This window comes from Nelumbo nucifera, chromosome 2, assembly GCF_055504915.1.
Source record: "Nelumbo nucifera cultivar China Antique chromosome 2, China Antique-T2T, whole genome shotgun sequence".
Taxonomy (NCBI): Eukaryota; Viridiplantae; Streptophyta; class Magnoliopsida; order Proteales; family Nelumbonaceae; genus Nelumbo; species Nelumbo nucifera.
This window is the reverse complement of record NC_142650.1, coordinates 34,402,486-34,429,150: the sequence shown is the minus strand read 5'-3', so window position 1 is coordinate 34,429,150 and position 26,665 is coordinate 34,402,486. Positions and strand designations below refer to the sequence as shown.

Sequence of the window (26,665 nt, the reverse complement as noted above, 5' to 3'; positions counted from 1 at the left end):
TAAGGCAATAGGAAGATCTAGGTCGGAGGCTGGTGTCGAAGCTGGAGCTGGATCTGTCGACGGTGATGAAGCTGGAGGAGCTGCAGCCGGTACACGTGGGCGATGTGTATACACGTGACGGATGGGTGGACGGTCAACCAATGGTGGCACCGGAGGCAAGGACGTAGGCATGACTGGAACCAAAGGAGGTGGATCAGCCACAGGAAGAGGAAGAGGAGGTGGTGATGTGGGGGAAGCAGCAGCACCGGACCCCACGAAGAACGGAGTAGACTCAAAGAATGTAACATCAGCACATACCAAGGAACGACGAGAACTAGGATGATAACACTTGTACCCTTTCTGAGTTCGGGAATAACCAAGGAAGATACACTTCATGGAACGTGCATCTAACTTGTCAGTCCCGGGACTCAGATTATGAACGAAGCAGACACACCCAAATACCCGAGGAGAAAGCGGAAACGGAGACATGTTGGGGAATAAGACACTAAAAGGAGAACGACCATCAAGGATAGACGTGGGCATCCGATTAATTAAGAAACAAGAGGTGAGCATTGCATCGCTCCAAAAAGTTTTGGGAACATTCATGTGGTGCATGAGGGAGCGTGCCGTTTCTACAAGATGGCGGTTCTTTCTCTCAGCAACCCCATTTTGTTGCGGAGTATAGGTACATGAAGTTTGGTGTATAATGCCATGTTGGTCCAAGTATTCTCGAAAAGATGAAGACAAGTATTCACGACCATTATCAGAACGGAAAATTTTGATGTGAACACCAAATTGATTACGGATCTCAGCATAAAATTTCTGGAAGATGGAAAATAATTCACTTCTTTCTTTCATTAAATAGAGCCACGTCATTCTTGAACAGTCATCAACAAAAATAACAAAATATCGGTATCCATTATATGACATCACTTTATAAGGACCCCAAACATCTGAATGAATTAAAGAAAAAAGACTCGACACACGGTTATCGACCCTAGAACGAAAGGGAACACGATGGTGTTTCCCAAATTGACAAGACTCACAATCTAAAACAGAAAGTTGACTCAATGAAGGGACTAAGGACTGCAACACTTTCAGCGAAGGATGACCAAATCTACAGTGCCACTGGAGAGGAGAAATGGATGACTGAAGAGCCGTTGACGTTCGTCCACCACCATCAAGATAATACAGTCCACCGGCTTCATGCCCTCCACCAATCTTCATCCCCGTCTTGAGATCCTGAAAAACACACAGAGAAGGGTAAAAAGTGATGGAGCACTTAAGTGACTTGGTCAGCTTACTAACAGACATAAGATTAAATGGAAGCTTAGGTACATATAAAACAGAGGATAGGGATACAGGGTCTAGGTCAACATTACCAACACCACAGATAGATGACGTGGAGCCATTAGCAAGGGTAACAGATTGTGATGTTGAGCAATGAGTGAGAGATGAAAACACACCTGGAGTTCCCGTCATGTGATCGGAGGCTCCAGAGTCAATAATCCAGGGGTTGGGTGTGGATGCCAAACAAGCCATACCTGAGTGTGCAAAGGAAGCTGTGTTCTGCTGCGACTTGGATTGAACAAACCTCTCATACTCATCACGAGGAACACTCACCATCTCCTTGCCTGGACCATCTGAGGGAGTAGAAGGCATCGGGTCAGCTGACCGTTTCTCCTGTGTAGGGCTGAAACTGGTGTCACTAGTCATGGCATGGTTGGCCCACGTCGAGGGAGGACCATGTAAGTCATAGCAGTAGTTAATGGTATGTCCATCCAAACCACAGTGAGTACACTTCCGTGGACCCGAGCCACGTCCTCTACCACGAGCTCCCCCTGAATCTCTGCCTCCAGTACGACCACCACCACGGATATGTGTAGATCCACCACTACCACTCCTGCCAGGCTGGGTTCCTCGAGTCCCACTTCTGCCACCTCGGCCTCTTGACACTGCAAATGCTGATTTATCGGAGACATTAGAGTCCATAGATCCAATGGAAGCCCTCCGAAGACGAGCAAACACCTCCTCTAAAGATGGAAGAGCAGATCCCCCTAGTATCTGGGCTCGTACTGGTTCATACTCAGACTTCAGCCCCACCAGAAACCGTGTTACATCAAGCTGCTCTCGCTGTTGCTGTTGAACTTTGACATCTGAAGTGAGAGGATGATAGACATTTAACTCATTACGGATATTCCTCACATTGGCATAGTACTCCTCAAGGCTCTGATTTCCCTGTTGCAGATTGAAGTATTCCTGATACAGTTGATATACCCTAGTGGTATTATCCTGACCTGAATACAGTTTCTTGGCATGATCCCACACCTCTTTGGCTGTGTCAAGAAACATGAAGTTCACACTGATTTTGGGTTCCATACTGTTCCACAACCATGTAATGATCTGTGCATCTTCCTGTTCCCAGTCTTCATACTCCTGAGAATTAGCGGGGGGTTTCTCCTCTCTTATATGCTTCACTTTCTTCTTCGCCTTCAGAAAAACCTCTACAGACTTGGCCCAAGGGACATAATTCTCTCCATTCAGTTTAATGGAGGTCATTTGGACATTCAGGTAGTCAGTAGATATCATGACACTAGGTTTACTATCACTGTTATCTGCCATTGCCGAACTCCCTTAATTCTGAGCACTGAATTAGGAGCACTACACACTGCACACTACACACAGACACTTCATCGAAATCTGCACACTGATTTCAACAGCTGAGAACTGCAACACCACAAACCCTACTCACCGAAGTCTGTACACTGATTTCAGCAGTATTAAATGTTGAAAACTACAACACCACAACCCCTACTCACCGAGGTCTACACACTGATTTCAGCGATATCAAAAGCTGAAAACCACACTTGTAACACCACCAACATTAATCCACAACTATAGGAAGCTTCACCATTAAGTAGACACTATTGCCATTCGAATCACACACAAACCAGAATAAACCCTAGCATAAACCCTAGCATACTGCAATCTGAAAACCCATCATGCGAACTGTACTACACCTCTCATGTATTCCATAACAAAAAAAATATATAAAAAAACTTTACCTCATCGCCTGAAGGCCAACCATACGAAGGGCTGAGACACCACTGCACCACACGTACCAGCCCTAACTAGGGCTTAGAAACCACAGCAACCAATCACCAACGACACAATCGGAGGCATAGAGACCTCCTAGGGAAGAGGGCGATCACTCCTTTTCAGCCCTTTTCCCAGTCTCCAACTCACAACTGAGAACCCCAAGTGAAACCCTAATTCGAATGCGCAGAAGGCAGAATTCTAGCAAGTCTGATTTGGTGAACCTAGCTCTGATACCATGTTGAAGTTTGACCTGCCATAGAATTCTGTCTTGTTCGTTGACTGTAGAGTAAAGTAGACAGCAAGAAGTAGGAGAGGAAAGAAGAAAAGAGAGAAGAGAGAAAAGAGAGAAAGGCTGGTTCGAATTAGGGAAAAAAGTTAATCCCTTGATTCGGCCAGACCTATTATTATATTATTGACTTATTGAAAAAGACTTGAGTGCCCTTCTTTAAGTAAGAGGCACTCGAACTAACATAACAGTACACATCAGCATTCTCAACAAGTACAAAGACTGAAATACCCCTTCACTAACACCACTAACAGATACTTTCTTGAACTTCAGTATTTTCCTCAATGCATTAGTTGTATTCATGGGTATTTTCTTCTGTGTAGTAGAATCTGTATCTTTTCTACCTATAAGTGTAGCCTATAAAGAATCCACTTAGGGTTCTTAGATCCAATTTGCCCATTTGCGGGTTGTATATCTTTGCCTCAACCCATAGTTGTCAAGGCAACAAGGTGCCCTTGGAGGCTCACCTCGCCCAGTTGCCAAGCAACTTTGCATACTGTGTAATAAAATACTTTTATATTGTTATTTCTTTTGATATTATAATTATAAAATAGACATTATTAAAGAAAAATATCCATTTTTTTTGTGTTTATAAACTAATTTCTATTTAGTATTTTCTTATTTGTTAGGGTTTAATCAACACAAGCATTGCTAACTGCTGTATTGAACCCTCAATGACTTCAAAATCTGAACCAATAAGTAAGGGAAGAACTTAAAATTTTGTCTAATCAACACATTTCTTCTTCCACGTATTCTTCCACCTTTTCTTTTCTTCTTTTCCTAAAACAAAAATAGGGGTTCAGCCCCTATATTTTTTGATTTTTCTTTCCTTTCTTCTTTTTCTTCTCATAAATATGTTGATTTTCTAGACTTAAACATGAAGTATATAATTTTCTTATGAAAATTATGGATAGTTATTAAAGAAAGCTGGTTATGGAACCTAGGGAACTACCCTAGGATATGTGATTTTTACTTAAAAAAATCCATCGCCTAGGCAACAAGGCGCCACCGTCACCTAGCCTCGCCTTGGTGCCTTGAAAGCTATGCCTCAACCTTGCAGCCCCAGACATGTACATGGTCGAAATTGGGTTTCTTTCCAACCCACAATTCAAAAGGTGTTTAGGAATTGCTTTAGATGGAACCCTATTCAGTATCATTGCAGTCTTAAGGGCTTCTCCCCACAATTTTTGAGGTAACGAGGATTTGTTCGTCATGCTTCTCACCATCTCTTTAAGTGTTTTGTTTCTCTGTTCTGCCACATCATTATGGTTGGGTAAATCTAGCATGGTGTATTGTGCCACAATTCTGTGTTCATGGAGAAACAAGGTAAAGGGTCATGGATTCTATCCAATTTCTGTGTACCTACCATAATACCCTCCTCCCTTATTGGACCTTATGGCTTTAGTTGCATTTTTGGTCTATTTTTCCATTTTTGCTTTAAATACTTTAAATGCCTCTAGGGCTTCTGGATATTCATGTATCAAGTAGAGATGCATGTATCTTGAGTGGCCATCAATGAATATGATGATATATCTCTGTCTACTCAAGCGAGGAGTAGGTAGAAGTCCATAAATGTCTGTGAATTAGGTCCAATATCATATTGCTTCTCGTGGTCTTTGTTCCCTCTTGGTAGTTTGTTTACTCTTAATACAACTAACACCAGCATGGAACTTAGTGAAATTCATGATCTGTAATATCCCATCATTTCTTCTGTGCCATAAGATTAATGAATTCTCTTCTCGAGAACTCCTTTTAACATCAACATCACAGCTTAAGACCATTCTGGTTTCACCTAAGGAGCATTCAAGTTTATATAAGTTTTTCACGCAAGAAACCATTTCCTACCAATCTAGAAGGATTTCAATAATTTAAATTTTGATTCATGAAAAATAAATTTCAAACCATTCAAAGCTAGTTTGGAAATTGAAATCAAATTCCTGGACAATCTAGGAATGTAAGCAGTTCTACTTGATAAAAGTTCAAAACCAAAACAAAGTAGTAATCTGAAAGTACCCACAACCTGCACTTCCAATTGATTTCCATCTCCCAACTAGATGAATTGCTCGCTTGGATTCAGTTTCCTTGTCCTTAGGAACCCCTTCAAGGTGTTAACAACATGGGTTGAAGAACCAGAGTCAATCCATAGAGAATCATGATGGACCTCAATTAAATGAGATTCAATGACTAGGGAAAGATTAGTACTCGTATTCATTCCTTCCTGATCCTTCTTTTCTAGCCATTTCTTGCCAGTAATTTAAAAGGTGCTCCTCAGGCATGCCTAGCCGCGCAGGCCCAGGCATAGCATTTTCAAGAGTCGTGCGGCTTTTGAAAATCTATACATTTTTTCTATTTTTTTGTGTTTAGCAATTGAGTCGGGGGATCCGCCCTTAGACCCACCAAAGCGGAGAGAACCCCATATTTTCTAATGTTGCTCATTCATTCATCCTAATAAAAGATATTTTTAAAAGACACTTAAAGTTATAAAATCATTTTTTTATAGGGATTAAGAATTTAAGGCCCTGATATTGATTTGTTTGGGCTTGCCTCAAGGGGCTTGGTACAAAGGCGGTCGTAGAATTAGGAATGCATAATGTTTAACATCACATTAGCTATTTGAAGTAATGCAATTGGGAGAAAAATAAAGAGATTAAGAGTTTACATGCTTGAATATGTTTTATATGCAATGCCTGATTTTATTTTTAAATTTTCATTTTGAATATGTTTTACATGTTATGTTTATATATTAATTTGAGATAATAGGTTTTTTTAAAGCATTTATTTTAAAATTGAAGTTTATATTTTCAATTAATAACGTGTTTAATATTTTAATATTTTGCATTTTTTTTGAATTTTTTGGCCTTTTTTTAATTTTTTAGATTTTGTTTTTTGCATTTTGGTGCCTTGCTTCAAAAAGGTGTGTGCCTCGGGTGCAAAGTGGTTCTTATGCTTTTTTTTTGCGCTTTGCACTTTTAAAACACAGTTTCTTGTACCCAGTGCAATCACTTTTGCAGTGACCTTTCTTCTTGAAGAACAAACAAGTTGGATAATTCTTCCCCTTACTCTTGGACAAATTCTAACCTCTGCCCTTCGTGTAGTTTCCTTTATTCTTATCCTTGATGAAAAGATTAACCGTTTTTAGCTTTTTATGTTTCAATCTCTCTTCCTCTTGGACACACACATCATCAAGAGTCTATTGAAACTCCATGGCTCTTTCTAAAGGCAGAGCTGCTGAGAGTTTAACACAAAGGTCAATAGGAATGGTTCAATGGTTGTAACTTCTATACTGTTTAGTTTGTTACTAATGTCCTTCATTTCCAATATGTGCTATCTCATTGTTTTGAAGTGTGAGAGCCTCAATTTGACCATTTTATTGAGAAGGGTTTGTAACAATATCTTTCTTGATACTTCAAACTGCTTTTCTATTTCTGTCACATACTTAGCTACAGTCTCCTTTTTAGGGGCATCACCTCTAATATTCTTAATTATCTTTGATTTCATAATCAGTTTGTAGACCTATTGGACTTGTCCTGGTCCTACAAGTAGCTTTTCTCTTCCTTGGAGCTTTCATTAGTTATGACAAGTCTTTCCTTAACTCGTAAAGCTAGGTCTAGGTTATTGCACCCTGAGGCAAATAAGAGTCTTTCTTTCCATTTTGGAAAATTGTCTTCTTCCAGCATCAGAATCGAGCTAAGGTCAAAGAAATTTAGGTTTGTTGCCACAAATAAAATTAAATCATTAGGATACTTGCAAATTGTAAAGAGACTGGGCCGAATGGGCCCTAACAGCTGCTTGTGGGATATCCTTTATTTTTATCTTTTATTTTATGTTGATGGGCCTCACTTAATGGGCCTGTTATTTGTTCTTGTTTTATTTTCTTTATGTAATTGCCAAGCTGGCCGCCCACTTAAGGGCATACTTGTCATCATTAATTTTTGGAGATTAATAAAATAGGGTTAGAGGAGAAGGGTGATTCATTCAACTTTTTCTTCTCTTACCTCTTCTCTTCGACATACACAGCTCTTGCACTATTATTCAGATCTGATCTGCACTGTTAATTACTAATTTTAATCCTGATATTAGAAGACTGATTCACATCTTGGTATCAGAGCGGGTACAGTTCTTCTTTCTTCCTTTTTCTTCGTTCCTGTACACTCTAAAATCAAGAGAGTGTATGGAAAGATAGGTTCTCTATAGTATAGAGAATCACTTGCCCAGTTGGTAGAAGGGTTTGGAGATTTAAGTTTTGGCCGAATTTTGCCAAGAAGTGATCCTATTTTGCTGCTGCCCAAAACCCTAGCCAACTAGAGATTTTCGAGGTTACCAGGAAAGGTGAAGCTTGGGTGTGGCGCTCTGTGCTTGGAAGGTGTCTTGTGACTGCTAAAGGAGGGCGGTTCAGGTTAGGAAGAGTTTGGGTCAGTCTGGTTGGTGCGACACCATCTTCTCTCTTCCTCCCATCTGCTGGACGGAGCAAAACCCTAGTTTTTCAAGCACCCTATTTTTGGTTTGACTTCAAGTAAGTTTGCATAGTTAAAATTTCAGTTCTTTGATTTCCGTTTGATTAATGGAGACATACGGAAGTGAGTTCAAGCAGGTGCCGGTTTCTGGACCTGCTCCAGTAGATTCCGTTTTGACTGGTGTTACCACGATTAAGCTAGATGGAACGAACTATCTTGTCTGGGCACAGTCTATAAAAATTTATGTTTGTAGTAGAGGAAAACTCGGGTATCTCACATAAGCCAGCACTATCTCTGGATGTCTTCTATTAAGGAGATATGAGACAGTGTAACTGAGACTTATTCACAGAAACTGAATGTAGCCCGAGCATACAAATTGAAAAGTGATGTGAAGAAGCTGAGACAGGGGGAGAAGAGTGTAGCAATCTACTACTCTACTAAAATCCCTATGCCAGGAAATTGATGTTATGGAAACTGTGGTATGGGAGAGTAAAAAGGATGTTGAAATGTACAGAAAGCTGGTGGAGAGAAATAGGGTGTTCGAGTTTCTCACTGGACTCAACCTTGAGTTTGATATTATCATACATAATATTTTGGCCAGAGATGAGGTTACTCTATCAAAGGCATGTGCCATGATAAGTAGTGAGGAAAGTAGACGACAAGTTCAGTTGCAGAGTCCACCTACAGAACACTTTGCACATGCAGGAATGAAATCTAAGGGGCCTATTGAAAAGGGGGAGCAGGTGTGTGAATATTGCAAGAAACCACGGCATACCAAGGACACCTACTGGAAACTTCACCCTGGACTACTCCCTGAGAGGTTTAAGAACAATCCTAAGAAGGGCAGTCAAGCGGGAAAACTCAAGACTACTAATGCTGCTACAGTACCTGAAGGGGGAAGTAAGGAGAGTGAGAAAACATCAACCATTGAGCAGTTGGCTGCAATGAAGTTAGACTTTGAGAAGTATGGGAGGCTCCTAAATCAATTGGAAGCTACAGTTTCTTCAGCCCACCCTTCCAACAATACATCCTCTTCATCGGCTTTTGCTCACTCAGGTACATATGCCTCAGTAAATCATGCTTCAGTTTCAGGTAATCATAAACTCCCTTGGATTATAGATTCCAGTGCATCAGACCATATGACCAGCCTATCTAACATTTTTGTTCATATCATCTCCTCTCTGGGAAAGAGAAAATATCCCTTGCCGATGGGTCACTTGCCCCCATCTCTGGTAAAGGAGATATAAAGACCTCTGACACCCTGTTCTTATCTTCTGTTCTCCATGTTCCTAAGCTTAACACAAACCTTTTATCTGTTAGTAGCTTAACAAAGTTCATGAACTGCAGCATAACCTTCTTTCCCACTCATTGTGTTTTTCAGGACCTGCAGTCTCAGAGGACTATTGGGAGTGGCCATGAGGCGAACGGAATATACATGTTGGACACACTAGATCAAGCCTTGGGACCACCTCATGGAGTTGCTTTAGAGTCGGTTGTGTCAGAGTCTGTTAACAAAATTTTGTTATGTCATTTTCAGTTTGGTCATTTGTCTTTTTCTGCTTTTAAGTCATTTGTTTCCAGATATGTTTAAAGGAGTGCCTTTATCTAGTATTCATTGTGAGTCATGTGAGCTAGCAAAGCATTGTAGACATTCCTATTCAATCAGTAATAAAAGATCTCTTTCTCCTTTCCATATTGTTCACTCTGATGTGTGGGGGCCATATCACATGCCAACCATGGGGGGTTACAGATATTTTATCCTTTTTATTGATGATTATTCTCGTTATACTTGGATTTATCTCATGAAATCCCGGGATGAAGTACCAATTATTGTGAAAAATTTTCATGAACTCATCCTCACCTAGTTTAATACCCGTATCAAAATATTCCGCTTTGACAATGCTAAGGAGTATTTTGAGAAAACCCTCTCCACCTATATTGAAACTTTTGGGGTTATTCATCAAAGTTCTTGTTCCTACACTCCACAACAAAACAGGGTGGCGGAAAGAAAGAACAGACATGTGGTTGAGGTTGCTAGATCCCTTTTATTTGCATCCCATGTTCCTATAAGGTTTTGGGGAGATGCTGTTCATACTGCTACCTACCTAATCAACCGTATGCCCTCTAGGGTCCTTGGTTTTAAAACCCCCTTTAGTCTTCTCTTCTTGGATGAGGATCTCTTTTCTCTCCCTCTCCGTGTATTTGGGAGTACTTGTTATGTGCATATTCGTAGTCATCAAAGGCATAAATTTGAACCTAAGGCTCATAAGTGTGTGTTTCTGGGATATGCCTCTACACAAAAGGGTTATTGCTGTTTTGATCCAGTTCGTGGCACCCACTTTGTATCTCGGGATGTCACCTTTGCAGAGTTGACTCCTTTCTTTAGTATTCCTCCTGGGGGGGAGACATCTGATGAACCCTTTGCTATGTCTCTAGCTGTTCCTCTTCCCATCCCTTGTGAGTCTGATCATGGGGTGTCCACCTCTTCCACTGGACCCACCCCTGATCCTCCTCTTGCTTCTGTTCCTACTCTCCAGAGGTGTTACCAAAGGCGGAGATTCAGACATATGCAGGTTGCTTCCACTCCTTCAGAAGAGCATCTTGCCACTCCCACAGTTCCTGAGGAAACAGGTCAGCCCTCTATCGACCCACCTTCGACCGTCCCTGACCTTGACCTTCCTATTGCTCTTCGCAAGGGCAAGCGGAAGTGTACAATCCATTGCATCTCCAAACATTTATCTTACAGCCTTCTCTCTCCTTCCTACTACTCATTTCTTGCTTCTGTTTCTTCACATGTGATCCCCAGGCCTGTACCGAAAGCATTATCTCAACCTGAATGGAGGGATGCTATGATGACTGAACTTGAAGCATTATATAAGAACCATACCTGGGATATTGTGGACTTACCGGAAGGGAAGGAACCAGTGGGGTGTAAATGGGTGTTTACCATTAAATATCACTCTGATGGCTCAGTTGAGAGGTATAAGGCTAGGTTGGTTGCCAAGAGTTACACCCAAATGTATGGCATTGACTATCTTGAGACCTTTGCTCCTGTAGCTAAGATGACTTCAGTCAGGGTCTTGCTTTCTCTAGCAGCTACCTTTGACTGGCCTCTACACCAGTTTGATGTTAAAAATGCTTTCTTGAATGGAGATCTACATGAAAAAGTGTATATGTCTTTACCTCCAGGGGTGTATGGGAAAGAAATGAAAGGCAAGGTGTGTAAACTACACAAATCAATTTATGGTCTCAAACAATCTCCTCGGGCTTGGTTTGAGAGATTTCGGGCTGCTCTTGTCTCCTTTGGCTACATTCAAACACAATCTGATCATACATTGTTCTTGAAGAGAAATAACACTCTGGTGACCTTCTTGATTATTTATGTTGATGATATTGTGGTCACGGGTAATGACATTGAAGAGGCCAGGAAACTAAAAGGATTTCTCAATTCTGAATTTGAAATCAAAGACTTGGGAGACCTTCGGTATTTCTTGGGCATTGAAGTTGCTCGGTCTAAGGACGGTATTTTCATATCTCAGCGCAAATATGTCCTTGATCTTCTTGCTGAAATTGGTAGACTTGGAGTTAAACCCATCTCCACTCCCATTGATCCTAATCATAAACTTTCTGTCACAAATGGTGAACCTTTGTCTGATAAGGGAGTATTTCAGAGACTGCTTGGGAAGTTGTTGTATCTTTGCATGACTCGACCAGATATTTCCTATGTAGCAAGTGTTATTAGTCAGTTTATGCATTTTCTTAGAGATACTCATCTAGCTGTTGCGGAAAGGGTTTTGTGCTACTTGAAAGGTACTCCAGGGAAAGGTATTCTATTTGCTAAGCATGGTCACATGAAGCTGGAGGTCTTTACTGATGTAGATTGGGCAGGATGTATGGATGACAAAAGGTCCACCTCTGGTTATTGTGCTCTGGTTGCTAGGAATATTATGTTTTGGAGAAGTAAGAAACAATCAGTAGTTGCTAGATCCTCAGCTGAAGCAGAATACAGGGCAATGGCTCATGGTGTGTCAAAACTACTATGGCTACGATCCCTTCTAGAGGAATTGGGGGTGGACTACGAGAAACCAATGATGCTCTATTGTGACAACCAAGCTGCTATCAACATTGCACATAATCCTGTTCAACATGACAGAACTAAGCACATTGAGGTTGATAGGCATTTCATAAGGGAAAGAGTCTCTTCAGGAGAAGTTTGTTTGCCATTTATCACATTAGAAGAGCAACTGGCTGATATCTTGACCAAGGGAGTTCCCAAAGGGAAATTGACACACTATATAAGCAAGCTAGGCATGATTGACATCTATGCTCAGCTTGAGGGGGAGTGTAAAGAGACTGGGCCGAATGGGCCCTAACAGCTGCTTGTGTGATATCCTTTATTTTTATCTTTTATTTTATGTTGATGGGCCTCACTTAATGGGCCTGTTATTTGTTCTTGTTTTATTTTCTTTACGTAATTGCCAAGTTGGCCGCCTGCGTAAGGGCATACTTGTCATCATTAATTTTTGGAGATTAATAAAATAGGGTTAGAGGAGAAGGGTGATTCATTCGACTTCTTATTCTCTTACCTCTTCTCTTCGACATACACAGCTCTTGCACTATTATTCAAATCTGATTTGCATTGTTAATTACTGATTTTAAACCTGATATTAGAGGACTGATTCACATCTCAAATACCACAATCAAGTTTTACCTTTGGGCATTCAAACTAATTGTATTGTGGCTAACTACATAATCCAAAACTAGTTTTGGGTTAATTCAAGTATGGTGTTCCTATACCTTTGGGCATTTGGGATCACTCCATTCCTAACCAACTCACACCCATCTAGCTCCATAGTCACCAAACTAGTGATTACTTGCCTTTAGGCTCACATAGCCACCAACTTGATGACCAAATGCAATTTTGTAAATGGTATGGTTTCCAATTACAATTTGCACCTAGGTTGCTTTGGCCACAACCAAGTCCAAATGTAAGTAAAAAATAAGCAGCAAGAAATCAAGTAAAAAAATCCAAATCTAAGGAAGTAGTTCAAATGTGGTGTATGTTTTCTAAAAACTTGATTTCGACCAAAACCTTGGATTTGGTTGGACTTGGTGTCCAACTTAGAACCCAGGCCTATGCTTATTACTCTCTTAGTTTTACTATAATGATCAAATATGTGATGTAGTTCCCAATTCATCCCAAATCCATTGGCAATAATCCTGATTTTTTTTTTCACAAGTGGGCCTGGAGTTAAAGCATAACATTTCAATTCTACCTCTTGTCTCAATATTATAGATATAATCAATCAAAACCAACCAGTTCATACACCATACACAAGGATAATACAAAATTAAATAAAAAACTGATTGGGTGTAACATTCTATTCATCCAATGATGCACATCACAACACAATCTATTTAGTGGTAGGAGTAAACTAAGCATTCACCGAGTTTATCTAACAACAATAGAACTGAAACGCCAAGCCTTTTGAGTGTATCAATCAATCTACTAAAACAGCATAAAGTAAACACACCAAATAAATATGTTAATGGACTTTGCCAATCCTTAACATTGCCTGTTACATCAGAGATGCCTTCAAATTTCAGCATCTAAAATGAAAAGAAAGAATCAAATAAAATTACATTGAAATTTAATACAGGGAAATCAGTTCTTATGATTACATCATCACAAATCAAGCCATGTTTTTGGTATAGACATCACCGAAATCCATTAACTAAAACACTAAATAAATAAATGAGTGTTTGATACACTCAAGATTGTCTGTACTTGATAATAAAACATCCCCATCTTCTGACATTCAGTCAATCTAACCATGAACCAAGCAATGGTTTACTAGGACCCACTCTGATATCACTATTAAGTTGATTGAATATCAATAGAACCAATAAAATAAATAAATATGGTCATACCTGTAGACGCCATAGCCATGGGATTTGTTCAGATTGACCTGAATCAATCCTAGAACTGTCTCTCTTTGATTCTCAGGTCCAATGATGAAGTCAAAAGTATGAAGTTGATCCTTGCCTTGGATGCTACTTTCTGTCAACGTTTCTCCTTTTTCTCTCTAGTTATTGACTAGATAGGCTATAGTTGATCTCCCTCTCTCAATCTATTTTGCTCAAAGCAACAATAGTACAGTGGTAGCAAGAATGGGATTGCCAACCCACCTAGTTGATTAAGAGGGAAGGACCTTATTCACTTAGAACATTGAGTGGTTCCTCCCATTAAGGAACCGACTCTTGTACTAGCCAATAGGAATCATATTACTCCCCACCTACCTACTCCGCCCCAAAATTGTCTTCATCCTTATCTCTAATTTAAAATTTTAAATCAGTAGTAGAGATCAAATAAGAGAATACTTGGGAGATTTAAGGACCAAATCAAATGGGTCTCTTTGGAGTCAGTCGGTTTGGATTCTCTCAAGGTTTGGCCACAACACAGGGCCATACTTGGGTCTGTGGACTCGGGCTAACATGGGTAAGGTTTTGTTTGGTTTTGAGTTGAGTTGATTCAGCTAATGCAACCAGATGGTGTAAAAGCATGGAAAAACTTTGGCTGTTGAGAACATTCTTGGGAATGCCACGTTACCATGATAGTAGGGTAAAATAGTAATTGCCCCTATTTCCTTTTGTCCAAAAAGATAGGCATGGGCGTGAATGGGTGAACTGTCCAGCCCAAAAACGTTCTCAACAGCATAGGCTGTTGGCCCCCAACAGCCAAGGTTAACTCCAAACACATGTGAAGTGGCTCAGTCCCTAAACAAGATTAGGGAGATATTCTCCATGTTGTCTCGGAGATGGATGTCAGGATTAAAATAGAACTCTGTGCATAATGATAAATCTCTTCTTGATTGGTAATTGTTGTGTGATAGGTTTTCTATACATAACTCTGTGCATTTGTATACATCCTTTCATGCAATATTTTTTGATACAATTGATACTTTTCTGTCTTCTTAAGTATGACTCGCATCTTTTTGCTAGCATGTGTTAAAATTATAGAAGTTTCAACCTATTAGATTACTGAGGTTGTGTCTGGATGGGCTGGAGACAAAACCATGCAGACCAGACTGGGGAACCTATCACGAGTGAGCACACCAGTGTTCCATACACACGGGGCCCACATGGGACCCACACCTTATGCATATGGCACACTGGTGTGTTCAGTTGTGATAGGTTCCCTGGACTGTGGTATGCATGATTTTGTCTCCAGCCTATCTGAATTCATTGATGTTGCTCTCTTGCTTGATCAAATTTTTGCAGAAAAAAAACTGTTCTCTTTCAATTTTTGATGTCTTGTATATTTCCAGGTTGCATGTTTTCCATTTGATGACCACAACTGCCCTCCCATTCAACTGATCATATCATTTTGTCAAAGTGCATACTCATGGTTGAAGGAAGACATTGAGAATGTGGTTGTTGTTCATTGTAAAGCTGGTATGGCAAGGACAGGATTAATGATTTCTAGCCTTCTTCTGTACCTTAAGGTGTGTTATGTTTGCCCCAGTATAGATACAAGTTCTGTGGATATGGGGGAATTTATTAGTTTATTTGTTCTGCTGCCTTTGTGCAACTGTAGTATTACTTTATCTGGTTCTTCGCAGTTCTTCCCAACAGCTGAGGAGTCTATTGATTACTACAACCAGAAAAGATGTTTGGATGGAAAGGGGCTAGTTCTTCCAAGCCAGATTGTTAGTGAAAGTCTACCATCTGATGACTGATATTGATGTATTTCAATGAGAACACACCTTTCATATCTGTCTCATAAATTTTTAATTTTTCTTGTTAGAGATATGTCAAATATTTCGAGCGGATCTTAACATACTCCAATGGGGAAAATCAACCTGGGCGCAGGTATTAATTATCTCTCAACGTGTGGCATTTAGTTATCAGATATTTATTGACTGTGTTTTCTGCAGGTGCATGCTTAGGGGATTTCGACTTCATAGATGTCCCTATTGGATTAGGCCATCAATTACTATTTCCGACCATAATGGTAAGATGTGGCATTCTTATTTTTCATTTGTTTTCTTCCTTTGACTATTTTCTGATAGATGATGCTGTTCTGTTCATTGTTTTTTTTTTCAGCAAATAAATTTTTATTAATATATTTAGAAAATTCAGAGAAGAATACAGTTAATAGGCCATCCCACCAGCCCAATATACATCAGATTACAACTTTGCCCAAAACAAACTAGGCTTGTCAACTCCTTGCTTTGCCAAAACATGTGCCAACCCATTGCAGTCCTTATCCAGCTGAAAGTAGAATTGGACCTCTTTGCTAGGATATTAATTTCCCTGAAATCATGTCTGTATTTCCAAGGAGCTGAACTGAAATTCTTGGTCCATTAAATGACCAACTGTGAATCTCCTTCAATTTCCAATTCCCTTACTCTGAGCTGTACTGCAAGTCTCAATCCTTGTAAGAGAGCCAAAATTTCAGCCTGGACTAAATCTGCAAAACCAATTAGTCCTGAAAACAGGGCTACCACCACTCTTTGGTGGTTTCTAAAAACTCCTTTTCCTGCCCGTCCTGGATTACCCAATGAGCAATCATCAAAGTTCAACTTTAGCTTTTTTATAGCTGGAGGTTTCCAATCCATTCTTACACTTTTTGTAGGTCTAATTGTTTGTGCCACTTCAGTCTAGGACCTTATTATGTCATTTGTTCAAAATTCCAAAGTTTTTACCCAATGTGCAGTTCTTACTGTTACGGCTTCAATCAAATCCTCCTTTGGTTTGCTCTTCTCATTAAAGATTTACTGATTTATTTCTTCCCATACAGTCCACATCAATGCTGCCCTTGTTTCCCTCCACAAAATTCTTCATCTCTTCTTCTGTTGCTTTGAGAAACTGAAATTGAACAAACCTACCACATCTTATGGGAGAACCCATCTATAACCAAAGAGATAATAGAAGTATTTCCAAATACAAGACACAAAGGAACAGGAGATTAATAAATGTGGAAGGGTCTCACCACTTTTCTTGCATTGGATACACACATGAAGAGAGAGGCATTTATTTGGCCTTATATTTTTTAGCAAGTCACAGGTGTTGATCTTCCCAAGGAACACTTCCCAACACAAAGCTTGTACTTTAGGAGGGATAGGTTTGCACCAGATTTCTTTTACCGGGAAGTTCACCCCCAAAGGTCTTGACAAGACAAGAAGGTTAAAAAAGGAGGCATGGGAGAATAGGCCATCATGTGAGGAACCAAATTCTTCCATCTGAAGTGTTATGGTCCAAAAAACATTTTCAAGCTTTGACAGTAGGAGAATAAGGGAGTTACACTCACTTAGAGACAAGTTTGGACTTATAATTGGACAAAGAGTAGAGTAAGGGAAGTTATAATTTAAGGGGCAAACCCCCAATCCAAAGATCCTCCCAGAATAAAATTCTCTCCCCATTGCTCGCATCAAAATGAATGAAATCGAGGAAGGTTGGTAATACCTCTACTATTGCTTTCCAAGGGGAATTTGGAGAAGCATGAAGTGCCAAATTTGCATCCAACCATTTTCTGCCAGACCATGAATGCTCCCAATGACCCTATGCCACAATTTATCTCTTTCTAGAGGAAATCTCCAAAGCTACTTTCCTAGAAAAAGTGTATTCCTCTTAGTTAGATTCTTAATACCAAGTCCTCCCAGTTCTTTAGGCTTACACACCTATTCCCATTTGATCAGATGATATCTTCTTTCATCACTCAGTTCCAACAAAATGTTTCTCATAATTTTTCCAAACGCTTTGCAATTCTGACCGGTATTCTAAAGGTGGACAAGTAGTAGGTAGGTAGGTTGGATAAGGTGGATCAATTAGAGTAATTCTTCGTCCCATAGAGATGCAATTCCTCTTCCATAAAGCTATTTTTTTTGTAAATCTATCTACTACTGGTTTCCAAAAGCTTTCTGACCTCATATTACCCCACAAAGGTATACCAAGATACTCTAGGGGCCAGCTTCTAATCTCATGGCCTAGTATTCCTACCACCATTTGGATATCTTGTTCTCCCACATTAATTCCTGCCACACAACTCTTCCCCTAGTTCACTTTCAACATCGAGACCCTTTGAAATCCATCAACTAGAAGTTTTCAATTCCTCATGCTAGGTTCATTGCAGTCCTCACAAAAGATTATTATGTTGTCTACAAATTGTAAGTGGGTAACAATAACCTCATTCTACCAATTCTCCAACCTCTAAGCACATTGTTTAGATCAGCCTTAACAATTAGTTTGCTTAGCACTTCAGCAACAAAAGTAAACAAGAAGGGGGGGATAGGATCTCCTTTCCTTAAGCCTCTTTTGCTAGAAAGGAATCCTTAGCTACACCATTTATGAGAACCAGGAAATGTATTGAACTAATGCACCCTTTAATCCATTTTCTCCACCTATTTCCCAACCCAAAATTTTCCAAGAGAACTAAAGGAAGGACCAGTCCACCATATCATAGGTTTTTTTCAGATCTAGTTTGCAAATTAGACTTCTCCCTCCTTTTTTCTTCTTTACAGCCACTAGGATTTGGCCTATTGTTTGTCTTCCTTCTACAAAGGCTCTTTGGTTTTGAGAGATTACTAAGGCAACAAAGACTCCAGCCTTTCTGCCAAGACTTTAGCAATGATTTTATAGTGACTACTAATTTATGGGCCTAAAGTCCTTGGGAGTTTTAGCCTCTTTCTTTTTGGGCACTAGGGCAAGGAAGGTAGCATTTACACCCGGTGAGATTTTCCCTTTGTGGTGAAACTCAAAATACACCTCCATCAAGTCATCTTTTAAGATCTCTCGACAATCTTGATAAGAAGTTATAGAGAAACCATTAGGTCTCGGGGCTTTAGATCTTTCCATTGAGAAGACTGCTTCACGAACCTCCTCTATAGAGAAATCATTAGGTCCTAGGGCTTTAGAAATTCTGCTCTTTTTATGTTCTTTCTTTTCTCTAGGCAGCAACCGATCAAAAAACTATCAAGACTAAAGGTTGACAAGTTACCTTGAACAAATGCCAGTTTACTTCCATATGCTTGGTCTGATCATGTTGCACTGGAATATGGTCAATGTTAATTGTTGCCAAGTTACCAAAATAAAATCTTGTTGGGCTTATGATGCCTAAATATGGATATGGATAGAGGCGATGGCACAGATATGAGAAACGGGGATATGATTCTCCATTTCCTAAAATCTTGGATAATGGTACTCTAGACATCTAACATCAGTACAATAGGCTTGTGCAGGCCATATCTATTAAGTATTGTCTCCAACATTGGTACACTAAGCATGTACAAATATCTAGGTATTATAGTTCCAAAACGATGAAAATGTTTGAAATGAGGGAAATAGGTCTAAGTTTGGAATTTTCAATAAAATTTCCTAGGTAGGGATTGAATGGATAGTTTTATTCTTTTCTTATAAAAGTTATAGGTTATTTATTAATGAATTATGGTTGCTAGTTGCTACGGAACCTAGGGAACTACCCTAGGGTTCATATTATTTATTTAAAAAAAAAAATCCATTGCCTACGCAACACCTAGGTGACTAGGCGACAAGGTGCCTCCTTCTCACCTAGCCTTGCCTTGATGCCTTAAAAACTATTACAGAATTGCCACTATCATAATAAAACTGAATTAACTCCTAAACTAGTTAACCAATGACTGGAAATTTAAACAAAACTATATTATAGACAAATCAAACTCTAAGGCCAATCCCATCACTCATGGGGCTCGCAATGAGGGCCAACATCATTCCCTCCTTGGCCTTGCTCTCAAATTCTTTGCAAGACAGGAGACAGGTGGTGATCCTAGATGTCTTTTGTTGCTCACATTGGGATCTCTCTAGTCTAAGTACGAACTTGACTCCACCCTTGACGAGATTGTACATGTTGCTTCTCCCATCGTGGATCACACTTTTGTCATATTGTCATGGTCTTCCTAGGAGCAGGTGACATAAACCCATCTATATAACATCACACCACACTTCATCAATACAAGACTTACCCATGGCAAATCTTATCAAACAACGCTTGACAACTCTCACTTTGATGCCCTTCTTGAGCCAATGGAGAGAGTAAGGGTGAGGATGAGCACTAGTAGGCAACTGAAGTTTCTTAATTTTTTCCTCCAGTACAACGTTCTCATAGCTGCCTCCATCAATCACAACGCTACACACTTTTCCACCAATTAGGCACGTGGATCAAAAGATGTTTGTGGAGCTAGTCTTCTTCCTTCTACGGTGCTAACAAGTTTCTGCACACGACTAGGCCTTTTTCTTCAATGCCATCATCTACAAACTCAACATTTACCTTTGCTTTAGATGGAGGGTCATCAAGTTGGGGCTTTGCATCATCATACAACACGCTCTTCAACTTGTAATTGTTGGTAGTATGCCCAATCTCTTTACATTGGAAGCATTAGACACCCTTTTGCGAGTTTGATCTTGTTGAGGGCTTTGTCGAAGATGCTACACTGAGGGTGGCAGGGTTCATGGTAGGGGGCTTACTACCCTATGTCTATTGTGGGGCGGAGAGTTTGAGGGATTGTTGGGACCACAACCTCTCCACTCTCCATGCTACCTGTTGAGCATCGGAGATGGAGTAGATGTGCAAAGCCACCAACAACTATTGTTTCAAGGCTAGTTTTAATCCCTCTATGTACCAGGTGACAGTGATCTCCTTGGGTTCTTGCAAATTCATCTGGGCTAGAAGAGGTTGAAACTTGAATTTGTATTTGTCTACTATCTCGGTTCCTTGGCGTAAAGACTGAGATTAGATGAAAAGACCGACGGTAGTAAGGGGAGGAACTCTCTCTTCATCTTTGTTTACATGGCTTCCCAAGTCCTAATCTTGGGCTTACCTTGCTGGCGGCAAGTTTTGCATCGATTGTTCCGCCAAGCAAGGGATTTGCCTCACAGCTTAAGGGATACCAATAAAACATTCCTCTCCTTTTGGACCATCTTGTAGTCAAAGAACTTTTCTATATTGCTAAACCAGTCAATGAAAACCTTTGGGTGAATAGTGCTAGCAAACTTGGCGATCTTGCACTTGATTCCTCCGTTCCATCAATGGGGTTGGTGTCTTTCTGTTGTTGCATGTTGCCTAGGGTGGCATGGCTCCTAGGAGGAAGACACTGAGGCCTCTTCATACTCTCCCACATTGAGTCGATGTGATGAGCTATGAGTGAGATAGAGAAGGGGAGATAGATGAACACTCCTGGAAGCTCTCCTTCCTCGTTGCCCAAGGACCAGGTTTGCAAGTTCTTGGACCTGAGTGGAAATATGGTCAAATCATCTATCCATATTTGTGATGCGTTCTTCCAAGTCTTGCGTTGAGGAAATAGGTCTCTGCAAGCCTCAGATAGAACTCTCTTCAATGTAGTGCCCTCCACTAGGGCTGCAACCGGACTGAGCTCTAATTGAATAGTTCAGGCTCAATTCAAGTTCAATTATAATCGATTTTGAATCTCAAGGTAAGCTCGATTAGTTATTTGAACTCGTGCTTGGCCAATAAAAAGTTTGGCTGGAAAGCTCGTAAGCCTAGCCTGATTAACATAAACATACATACATACATATATTATAGAATATAGATATAAAAATATATTTTCATAATATATGTTATAAATATACTCTCTCTCCCGGTATAAAGGGAAAACTGTGTCTAATTTCTTGATCCCTTCTGAGTCCAACTTCAGTTTTGATAGGAATTTGGGTCTTAGACGAAGCGGTTAATTCAGGTTTTGAAGGGGGTGGTTTTAGACTTTTCAAAAAGGGATGGCAGAATTTGGACCTTATCTCCTTCAGGTGTCTTTTCTTGTGCGTCTTTCTTTTAAGTCTTTGGTGCAACCTGTCAGTTTGACTGCCCAAACTTTCCCAGTAAAAGAAGTATGGGGTAAACGGATCCCTCCAAGGGTTGGAGCTTTTTGTTGGGAAGCCTTCTTGGAAAGATGTAATACCTATGACTTACTCCAAAGGAAAAGGCCTAATTGGTGCTTGTCCCTAAACTCGTGCATACTGTGTAAGGCTAATGGTGAAAGTCCGTACCATTTATTAATCGCTTGCCCGTTTGGCTCTGTTATTAGGGAGTGGTTTATGGCTTTATTTGGTTATAGGTGGGTCCCTCCTCCAAGTACAAGGGTTGATTACTCCTTCATTCTTCAAGTGGCCGAAAAAGAGGGGGAAATTCTTGTGGAGATGTTTAAGAGCTGCCATATGTTGGACTCTATGGGAGGAAAGGAATTTAAGGATATTCTCTGAGAAGGAAAGGAAGAAAGAAGATATCATTGAAGTTATAACAGTTAGGGTGGTACAATGGGTAAAATCATTGGAGCTGTTTGTTGATGTCTCCACAGGGATGTTGCTTAATAGCTGGAAGGAGGTGGCAAATTCTGAACCAGCTCTTTCAGCTGTTTGCCCTCAGTGGTCACTACCAGTTCCAGGTTTTATAAAATTAAACTTTGATGGTAGTAGTGAAGGGAATCCAGGACCTTCAGGAGTAGGAAGTGTATTCAAAGATGAAAATGGGAAGGTGGTTGCTATGTACTCAGGCCCCATTGGGGTTGGTGACTCTCTTAGAGCTGAAGGGGACTCAAAGTTGGTTGTAAACTGATTGGGGAAAGATTGTGGTTCTTGGAAAATTGCCAGTGAAAGGAGGGAGGTTAAGTGGTTATCCAGGGGGCTGGAAGTTCAGTTTCAATGGGTGAAGAGAACTGCAAATGCATTTGTAGATACATTGGCAAAGCAGGGGGTGGGAAGGGAGCAAATGTTTTGGGCTATTTTGTAATTTCTTTCTTGTTCTCTTGGGGAGAGTGAAGTTATTTTACCTCTTCCCGGATTGTTGTATGTAATCCTGTCTTTTTTTAATAATATGAATTTCTGTTATTGATAAAAAATATACTATATGTTAGTGTAGGGGTATTTCTGTCTTTATACTTATGTTGAGGTTGTTGATCTGTAATATTATATTAGAACTAGTGTCCCTCACTTAAGTAAGGGCGCATGTGTCTTTTCCATTATGTCAGTAATATAAAATATGTCTGGCCGAATGGGAGAGGTAATTTTTCTCTCATTCGAACCAGACTTTTCTTCTCTCCTTTTCTCTTTTCTCTCTCTTTCTTTCTTCTTTCTTCTCTCTTCTTGGCTGTTATCAGACTAACAGAACTCAAGGGCAGGCCGAATCATAATACTATACATTATAAAAAAATATATCCATTTTCAAGCTTTCAAGCTGAACTCGAGCTCATCAAATATTTAATTGAACTGAGCTCAAAGCAGGAAATAAAATTCAAATCGAACTTGAACCCGAGCTCAGGCTTGAGGCTAATCTTATCTTGGCTGAACCGAGCCAAGACATGCAAAAGTTCAGCTTGGCTCAACTTGATTGCACCCCTACCCTCCATGTCTAGGAGTCATTCTCACTCTGATGCCAGATGGTACGGCAGGTAGTCTCTAAATGGAGCAAGTCTTGTAGTAGACAACCAACAGCAACAAACATTGCAACAGTGTGGGTGACTATAACAGTGGAAGTGCCCACCTCCGGCTTTGCAACCTGCAAGGGTAGCGACCTTAACCTCTTCTCTAGCAGGAGGCGAAAGGATTTGTAGGATTCTAAGTAGCTCTAAACCAAGTCTAACAAGAGATGGGAAAGGGGGCACAAGGTAAAGCCAAAATACTTCTATTAGTTCAAAATCTGAGTTACAAATGTCTGAGCAGCAGCCCTTTTATACTGTTGGGATGGCAAACTGTAGCTATAGGTGTCCGACGAACTCTGCTGGTAGATGATTGGCTGGTTGGCAGGTTTTGTGCTGACAGAGTAAAGACTGGATCAACAAACATTGAGGGGCTAAGCCTTGTGGGAGAAAATTTATGGAGCCTCGCAACTTGGATCTCGTGGAGGGCCTCATGACGTCCCAACCTCGTTTTCTCAAGGGCCTAGCTAGGTCTATGGCCTTGCACGGTCATGTTTTAAGTTCCTGAGGATCTTGTGGCTCTTTGTGATCTCGTAGGGTCATGAAATGTGAACGCCCTGGTCTCCCATGTATGGATCTCGTTCCTTCCTGTTTTGCAGTACTTGGACTCACTTTCTTGGGCTTCGCAGGGCACAATCTCGCTTGTGCTTTGTCCTTGACCTCACTTTCTTGGACTCACTTCCTTGACCTCATGGGCTGTATCAGTATTGAAGCAGGAAAGGTTCAAAATATCACAACATATCAGTGCATATTGACCAACATGTATCAGTTTTCAGGGTCACTGACACCTAATGGGAAGAGTTAGAAGATTTATTTTTTTTTCAAATTCTAATATGTGATGCGACAGGTTTCTTGTCAAGTTGTCAGTCCAAAATTTGTATATCGAGAGTATCGATACTTTGAACCTTGGAAGCAGGTTCTGTTTTTACTTTTAAACTTTGAAACAATACAATTATCTCATTGACTATCTCAATTGTGTTTGGTTGTATTTCTTTCATATTGTTGTTAAACAAGATTTTTAATGTCTGTGGAATGTAATTTATTTGTTTCACACCTGCTAGTTTGAGTTCCTTTCGTTGTGGAATCTATATGATGACACCCGCTGTTTGCTTTTTTTAGTTTATGACTTTATAGCACCAAACTTAGCTCAAATTGGTTAATATAGGTATCTATACAGTTTGGAGCTGATTGGTCAATATAGGTATCTATGCAGTTTGGAATTGATGGTGATATATTTTTTTTAATGTACAGGTGTTCTCTTCTCTACTAAAAAGCATCCAAGAACCAAGGATCTGTCGGTACATTATTATTTGACACTTCAAATTTCCCTTTTCAGATACATGTCAATTTATGCTTGCTATGGTTCTAAAAATATCCTTTTACACTTCTATATTGTTGATTAATAGTTCAAGCTTGCATGATCTTTATATTTCTTTGCATATATTTTCTCCTTGTCTCAGCCAGAAGATTTTTGGTTTAGTGCACCAAAGAAAGGGATCATGGTCTTTGCTCTACCAGGGGAGCCTGGTTTGACAGAAGTGGCTGGCGACTTCAAAATCCATTTTCACGATCGCCAAGGAGATTTCTATTGGTATGTGAATAGTACCCTGTTGGTCCTAGTTCTGTTCAATGTGTTGATCTTGATCTCAATACTTTCTGACCATCCAGATTGATGTTATCTTTTCCACCAATTTCCATTATAACCTCTGGCATATATTCAATTGAAACTTGAAAGATGTTTCATAGAGTTTAAATACAATTCTGATATTCTTGCTTCGTTTGGTAAATTACCAATTTTTTCAAGTAATGGTATTCAGTGAATAATTTTCTTTGTAGGATCTTTCTTGTGCAATATATTTGTTTTAAACATTTCATCCCTGTACTTGAGAATCATGACTGCCTATTTTTTATTCCATGTTACAGCTAAAATCTATATTTTGGTGCTTTTCTTCTTTTTTCAGTTGGTTGAATACCACATTGTCAGAAAATAGAAAAATCTTAGACACTTCTGATCTTGATGGGTTTGACAAGGTAATTTCAAGGGGAAAAGAAATTTGTAGTAATATGGTTGTATATTTTTTCCTTATTCTTTCCTGCTGTCTTTTTTCTTTTTCTGCTTGTCACTTTGCCACTATTCATTATTGAATTGTGGTATTTGCACTGAGCAGAGGAAATTGCCTTCTCCTGGATTCCAAGTCGAGGTTGTGATGATAGACTACAATGGTACCATTCCAACAAAGACAAGAACTGAGAGTGAGAATAAGGAGTCAAATGCGGGCTCGGGGACAGGTCCTGGTCCAAGTGATGGAGGTGCAGCAACTCCAGACAAAAGTAAAGGTTCTGGAAGTCAAGATAAAGATGATGTTTTCTCCGACAGTGATGGAGAAGACAATGAGTCTTCAAAGAATAGAGAAGCTCGAGCACTTTCTGGAGGGACAGAAACTGCTACTACAGCTGCCAGAGGTCCTCAAACTGGCACCACTCCAGAGCAGATAGCATCTGTAACACGTGGTACCGAACAGCTTTCATTAAGAAGTGAAGGACCCAAACAAGCACCTGCTGCAAACGAAGTAAAGACTGATGGAGGAAGTGGAACTGGTTTGGGCCTTGACATTTCAAAAGACTCGACAACAAATGATTTCAAAGCAATCGCAGCCGATGCTTCTGTTTTTACTTTTGGAGATGACGAGGACTATGAAAGTGAATGAGCCATTGGCGACATTGACGGCAGAGATGGCCACAAAAAAGATTTGTACAGAAGTTTTTGTTTCGTTATTGACATGGTTTCATATATTGGATCAGTTAACTGAAATTGTGCTTTCTTTTGGATTTTGATACGAACTTGATCTCAAGGTTTTATCTTTTACTGATGTACACAGCTAAGGTTAAATGTTGGATTGGGACTTCTTTTTAATTATAGGGGATTGATATTGCGTGTTAGCAGCAGTGGCAATTGGTCAGATTGGGTCAATTTTGAATCGGTTGATATCCTTATTGTTCTCTACCCACTATACATGGGAACGAACACAAACTTGCATCAAAGTGACAAACCCCAAGACAGCTTTGCAGCCAAACGCATCTAACCCAATATCTTGGCTTTTTGTATGTAAATGTTGTTGCCAGAAACAAGGTTCGAAGTATTGATACTTGAAAAAAAAAAAAAAAAAGAAAGAGAAGTATTGATACTTGGTTCTTTCGAAAAAAAAGGTATTGATACTCAGAATTTGTCGATTTTATGTATTTTTGTAAAAGTGCTTTCGTAAAACTATTTTTGTAAAAATGTTTTCATAAAATTATTTTTATAAAAGTGTTTTCGTTTTCATAAAAGTAATTTTATTTTGGCTTCAGTTTTGATTGGTTTCAAATTGGACAAGGGTTTGGCCTCA

At 39.8% G+C, this 26,665-nt stretch overlaps 1 protein-coding gene across 1 annotated transcript in view; it reads left to right on the top strand.

The window, feature by feature from the left end:
- Nucleotides 1-26,219, top strand: part of LOC104589843 (phosphatidylinositol 3,4,5-trisphosphate 3-phosphatase and protein-tyrosine-phosphatase PTEN2A-like) — a 47,009-nt gene extending 20,790 nt beyond the window's left edge. The window contains exons 6-13 of the mRNA XM_010248278.2: nt 15,147-15,323; nt 15,441-15,527; nt 15,626-15,690; nt 15,756-15,832; nt 24,531-24,577; nt 24,740-24,870; nt 25,241-25,310; nt 25,448-26,219. Of these exons, the coding sequence (XP_010246580.1) occupies nt 15,147-15,323; nt 15,441-15,527; nt 15,626-15,690; nt 15,756-15,832; nt 24,531-24,577; nt 24,740-24,870; nt 25,241-25,310; nt 25,448-25,987 (1,194 nt within the window). The 3' untranslated portion in view covers nt 25,988-26,219. The remainder of the gene's footprint in view (nt 1-15,146; nt 15,324-15,440; nt 15,528-15,625; nt 15,691-15,755; nt 15,833-24,530; nt 24,578-24,739; nt 24,871-25,240; nt 25,311-25,447) is intronic.
- Nucleotides 26,220-26,665: the final 446 nt, after the last annotated feature.